The following is a 6,615-nucleotide window of genomic DNA, read 5'->3' as shown; positions in this document are numbered from 1 at the left end:
AATTTCAGGGATGTTATGACACCGGCCTTTTTCTTGGGAGTAGATCAAAAGTGTTCCCCAGATTCTCAACAAGATCAGGTACAAATATTTCTACTTTACCCTTTTGGAAATCCTAACACCACTTATGGTTTGAACTTAAAAGAATTTTTAAAAATTTGGGTCCTTTGAGCTTTTCAGACTACAGGGACAGATACGAAAGATAATTAACGTCATTCTAAATCTTACAAATAGCAGTCCTACAAACGTATTTATTAAAAGATGTGCTGATTAATTGGAAAACAGAGACAAGGGTACTTTCCAGTCAAGAAGGGATTTCAACACTGCTAGTTGTCATTCACTGTACAAGCAAGGGTTTTATACATTTAACAGAAACAATGAATTAAAAAATCAGAAAGTCTAGATTCTAGTATGTTTTATTTGTAACTAATCACATACAAATCACTTATCCGTAAAATAATGATTAACAACTATTCTCTAATTCACAAATATAGCACGAAACCAAAATTCTTCCCAAGAAAACCTCTTTGTAAACCAAGGTATTACTACTATTTCGCTTAGGCTTTAACTTAAAGGTTGAAAATGACAATTGGAGAATCTGTCTGTCTTTTATCCATCGGTTGCACACCTTAATTCTGCAGAAGGATAGTCTGGTTGACATCATCACTGTTCTATTTCAACCCGACAAAAGAAAAAGCTATCAACAAGAAGTTACTGGTGAAGAAAAAGTTGGCCAAAAAATAACCGTATTGAGAAACAGCTTTGTGTTAAGGACAGTGCCGAAAACAACCTTGATGTCAAATGGAACAAAATTGAGCCTTAGGCAACTAAAAGCATGTCTGCCCTTCTGAAGGAACACATACTGGTAGGATAAGCAAGCATCTTACTTCACTAAAAATGTTGAACAGGAATGTCTTGTAGAATCTTCAAACAGCCCATCAAAATGGCTAAGAAATATCTTTAAAAAAAAAAAACCTTTTATGTCTTCCTCTCTGTTTTCATCCTATGGTATTTCAATAAAAAATCCAGTTCCCTACCAGAAAGAGCACATTCCTCTGCACTCCGCCCGGGTGTAAGAAATGTTAGCACGCTGTCACTAGAGAATAAACACAGAAGAGGAATTATCATGTCACTGAATGAAGATTCAGGGAGATAATTCTGATTGTGTGTAGAAAAAGTTATACACCATAAACATCTGGTCACTTATCATGTATATGTATCAATAACAACTATATCTAATAAACCCTCAAGAGGTAAGCACTTATGTTTTCATGTATTTAACAATGTAAGTTTTGTGTGATTTATTCTCTATTTCTGGACTTTCTTTCCCTTACATATGCTGACAGAAACAAAGACTGGAGCATGGTTCATAGAGAAACACGGAACAGATACAAATACCATAATAAAATAGCCTTGTACACCACTGCATAGAGAAATATTTTAGACGAAATATACTTTCACTACTGGCCCCAAATGCTATCATCCACGTATGTTATTTAACTGTAAACTTTTAATAGAAAAATACCTTTAAGCTGATAATAACATTTAGCGACTTACAAAACTGACAGAATTTTTCAATGCTACACAAAACAGTTCTATACACAACTTAAAGTTTGAAAATTCTTTGCTGGCACTTGATTTTATAGTTGATAGACACGATAACTACTGATTTCAATAAAATACTGTTCTTAACTAATACATACTTTCAAAACCAATATTACTCACAAAACAGTAAAGAATAATCACATCTTGTTGACAAATCTTCTAAGATAAACATCAAAACTGTACAGCCAAAATATTTTAAGAATCACATAAACTTTTCAGGACAGTGGATAAAAATTTTCACAATCATGTCCAGTGAAAAAAGGATTATTCCTCTGATTCAATGAAGCATGTATCAAGTATAGATTTAAAATATGAACCTACAAAGCAAGTTACTGGGTTTGTTTTTTTTTTTTTTTAAAGGTTTTTAGATGATTGGTGACATTACTAGAATGGAATTTTTTTATATGGAAAATTGGTCACTATTTGCAAATACACATTATATTACAGATTTAAAACTGAAATTTCTTTTCAAACAGTAGAATCCTGTTTTTTTGTTTTTACTTTCAGTGAGCTTATGAGCATTCTATATATTATCACAAATGAAATCACCATTCAGTCACATTAAACATATGTATTTTTTTTTCACAAAAGAGGAGAAAACTGAACTAAAACTTAGCAGACTATATTTGTTAGAACACATTTTGTAAAAACCCACTAGTTTAAAGTTTTGGAAATCTACTACACTGTTCCGAAGGAAAATATATGCTTTCCAGCCCTCTCTAGTAATTCCTATCCAATCAGTTTTCTATTGTAGAAATTAAAATTCAAGTTGAAGTACTTGTGGCACAAGACAGAATGTAAGATTTAATAATAGAAGACTATTGATTACAACTAACTTATATTGTCATCAAACATAAACATACTAAACAATCAACACTGGACTTTTAGAACAGTAAATTATTAAATAGGTTGATTTCTTTTAATGTTTAAGTTCTGTAACATTAAATTACGTTAGTATTTCAAACAATACCCTTTCTAAACCAAACCTGAAATTAATCAACTTTTTTTCTTTTTTTTTTTTTTCCCAGCAAAACGAAAGGGTCTCTTTAAGATACTTTCCAAAGCAGTAAAAACACCTTAGTGTTTCAGCTTATCTATAACACACTCTGCTGACCCTGCGCATTTCACTGAGGGGCTACCTGAACCCACAAATCATCATCAGATAAAGAACTTGAACTTCCTGACTCAGAGTCCAGCTCACTGAATCCACCTAAATCCCACTCAGTGCTCGATTCACTGGGTACTTCTTCCTCCTCAGTGAGAAAACTCTGACCAGGTTCAAGACAGGAAGGATAAACGCGAGCTGAGAGGCAAAAAAAGTTAGAATCAAACTGGAACAGGCCTAATGTGGTACCTATATTAATCCACTGGTCACCCCTAATATCATATTCATACACGGTCACCCGGTTCTTTTTCCACTGCGGGGTGCGTGAGGTGATCAGCAACAGTTTTTGGCCATGATTGATAATCCGGTAGTTGTTAGTCTCTGACACCAAGGGAATGTTATTAATCTGCCTCCACTCTCCTCTGACTGGATTGTAGACCTTCATGACAGGGATGTCGCAGATGCAATAGATCTCATCATTGAAGACACAGGCTTCCTGAAAATCATTGCGCTTCAGAGAAACACACTTCAGCCACATGTTGTGGCTGGGATCAAAGCAGAACATGCGCTTACTATTGAGAGCGTAAAGATAGTTCTGAATTACCATCAGATCGAAGGAAATAAAAGAATGGGGCAGTGGAGCCACCAGTGCCCACTGGTTCCTCTGGACACTGTAGCACTCCACCTCCTTCAGTTTAATGCCGGTAATAGGGTCCCGCCCACCCAAAATGTAAATGTAGCCATTGAGGTATGCCACGTCCATGCCCTCACGGCAGAGCAGACGGTCAGCAAGTTGCTGCCAACTATTCTGGGCTGGTTTATACACCCAGAGGTCCTTCCTGGGCTGGGCGGCCAGATAGATGTCATGGTCTGGAGAGACACAGACAGCTAAGGTGGTCACAGTCCTAGTGTGAGCAAGGCAGGTCAAAGGTGATGGCACTTTGTAAATGTCCCCCGAGTATGGGTCACAGCACAGAAAGGGATCTCTGGGATGTCCAAAGAAGATCACCATCTTCTTGGCATACACACCCAGCCTCTGGGGTGGATTTTCTGCCACGGATACAACAGAGCTGCTGCTGCAGCCGCCGCCGCCGCCGCCAGCGCCGCTAACGACACTGCTAACGACGCCCCCGCTGCCGCTGCCGCTGCCGCCGCCACCGCTGCTGCTCTCTGGCTTTGGCACCAGAGACTTGCACAGCGTGTCACCATATCGCATCTGCCGGGCCCCTTCAACAAGGTCCAGACAGTACTTCTTCACCATGGTGTTGGTCAGCAGCCCCTCCAGGTAATTCCGATCTTCATCGGTGAAGTGTGTCCAGCGGACACACTTGAAGACTTCTGCAGCGCTGGGACCCCGCTCCTTGGGAGCCGCCTCCAACCACTGCACCGCCACGTGGCACACGGTCTGCTCATGCTCGATGTTTAGACTGTCCAGGCGCAGGACGGCCAGCAGTTGGGCCAGGGTCAAATCTGCCAGAGATTCCTCCCGAATCGAACTCATCTGGCTGAGCTGCTTGAAGTTGTGGGCTATAAAGGACTGGGCCTGTGATCGCAGCTTGCGATGGCCGAAGGCGTCGGCGAACTTGAAGATGGCCGTGCAGTTGGCCAGGTCAAGGCGGCGGGCTAGGAAGGAGGCACAGGCTTCACGCACATACTCGAGCTGCAGCATGTCGGAGGCGGCGTACAGGCGCTCCACGTTGGATTCACTCAGGGACACACGACCCGTGTAGCAGTAATCGACCAGCACCTCGAAGGACTCGGCATCCACATCGTGCATGGTCACGTTCGTCTGGTGACTCTCGTACATGCCGCCGGTGAACATGCTCTTGAAGTAGGGACACGCGGCAGCCAGCACGTTACGGTTGCAGGGGAAGAGGCGGCCCGTGCCAGGCCCGCTGCCAGGCGTGACCACCTCGATGGTCACATCACAGAGCAACCGCGCGTCGTAGAAGGACTTGAGCTGGGCCAGCAGGGCTGCGGAATGGGCCGTGTCCTTCAGCTCCTCCGGGCCCGTGAAAAAAGCCGAAACCGTGGGTTTGTGAACCCTTTTGGGCCGCTTCCCGCCGCGGGGACTAGCGAGGCGGCGAGAGCGCGAAGCTTCTTCCCGGGACTGCATGGTGGAGATGCTGGCGGGGAGCTGAGGACGAGTAAGGATGCAAGGACCGGGCTCTGGCGCCTCCTCACCCTCTGCTCGCTGACGCTAAGACCGCGGTGTCTCCGGAGAGACTGCAGCACGGGTCCATTTATTTAAGTCAACCCTACGCTGCGGTGCCGCCTCCCTCGACCGCGTAGACCGCGTCCGACTCACCCGTTCCCAGTTCCACGCCCTTTCTCCGCCTCAGCTCGCCCTCACAGGACCTACTGGCTGGAACCGAGCGATCCGCCACCGCCGCGCTGGCAACACCAGTAGGCGTCCAGGAGAACTACGCTTCCCAGGTTACCTTTCGCGCCTCGAGGCACGCCGGGGCCCTCCGGTCTCTGCGGCATAGGCTGCGGCACCAGCTGCGGCACGGGCTGCGGCACGGTAGCCGCTTTGCATGTTGGGAGTAGTAGTAGCCGCAACAACATCGCGAGACTTGTTGGCTGTTCATTGTTTCGGATGACGGAGTTAGAAATCGCTAATTCTCTTCTATTCGGTGTTATGGTTTCGAACTTTGGGTGTGAAATTCAGATTAGATACCCGTTCTACTGTTTATCAATTGTTTGACTTCTCTCTCAGAGCTCTTGTTTTTGAAAACGTTAATAGCAGTAGTATTTCATAGCGTGTGACGATTGAACTAAATTACGTAGGCGATATACGCATAAGCTGCGTAGGCTGGATATACTTGCTCTGAATAAATATTTGTTGATTAGTAGAATAACATACCTATACGTAGTACCCATAACATAAAGGTTCAATAAGTTTTACCTTTTCTTCTAACGTTTATGAAAGATGTAGCAACCTCTCATTTGAAATCATGAGCCTGTAGGAAAATGGGAAAAACCCTGCAGGTTTCTGCAGAGATACCTTTAAGTTTTGGGGGTTTTGTTTTTTTAATAAATAGATTTTAAGATCAGTTTTAGGTTTACTGGAAAATCCAACAGAAAGCTACAGGAAGCTCCCATATATTCCACCCCTTCTCAGTTTCCGCTGTTTACAACATATTGCATTAGTGTATGCCGTTGTTACAAGTGATGAACACGGATATATCATTAATTAAAGCATGTAGTTTATTTTAGGGTGTACTCTTTGTGTTGTACAGGTCTATGGGTTTTGAAAAATGTATGTCATGTACCTATCATTACAATAATATACAGAATCATTTCACGGTCCTAAAAATCCTCTCTTCAATCTACTTATGCCTCCTCTTCCTTGCCCCCCAGCCCCTGGGAAACACTGATCTTCTTATTGTCTAGTTTTACCTTTTCCAGAGTGTCTGGCAGTTGGAATATATCTTCTTTCACTTGGCAATATTCAGTTAAGATTCCCATGTCTTTTCACGGCTTGATAGTCATTTCTTGTTATCATTGAGTAATATTCCATTGTGTACGTATACCAGTTTACTTATCCGTTTCCCTGCTAAATGACATTTTGTTTGCTTTCAATTTTTGCAATTACGAATAAAGCTGCTATAAACACTCGTGTTGGTTACTGCATGGACATAAGTTTTCAACTCATTTTGGTATACGCCAAGGACTGTGATTGCTGGATCATATGGTAATACTATATTTAACTTTGTAAGGAAATGCCAAAATGTTTTCTAAAGTGGTGGCCTGTATTGTTTTGCATTCCCATCAGCAATTAATGAGCGTTCCTATTGTTCCACATCCTCCCTAGCATTTGGTATTGTCAGTGTTTTGGATTTTACACTGTACAGCCTTTAAACTTGCCACTCTGGGAAAAAATTCTGAAGGATCTGATCATATTT

General features: G+C 42.5%; 1 protein-coding gene across 1 annotated transcript; it reads right to left on the bottom strand.

The window, feature by feature from the left end:
- Window positions 1-2,163: 2,163 nt before the first annotated feature.
- LOC132352300 (kelch repeat and BTB domain-containing protein 6) lies at window positions 2,164-5,113 on the bottom strand. Its single transcript, XM_059902707.1, has one exon. It carries the CDS (start codon window positions 4,821-4,823, stop codon window positions 2,727-2,729), a length of 2,097 nt encoding a protein of 698 aa, XP_059758690.1. The 5' UTR covers window positions 4,824-5,113; the 3' UTR covers window positions 2,164-2,726.
- Between the last annotated feature and the right edge of the window lie 1,502 nt (window positions 5,114-6,615).

The sequence above is a fragment of the Balaenoptera ricei genome, chromosome 18, assembly GCF_028023285.1.
Source record: "Balaenoptera ricei isolate mBalRic1 chromosome 18, mBalRic1.hap2, whole genome shotgun sequence".
Taxonomy (NCBI): domain Eukaryota; kingdom Metazoa; phylum Chordata; class Mammalia; order Artiodactyla; family Balaenopteridae; genus Balaenoptera; species Balaenoptera ricei.
This window is presented reverse-complemented; position numbering and strand designations above follow the sequence as displayed.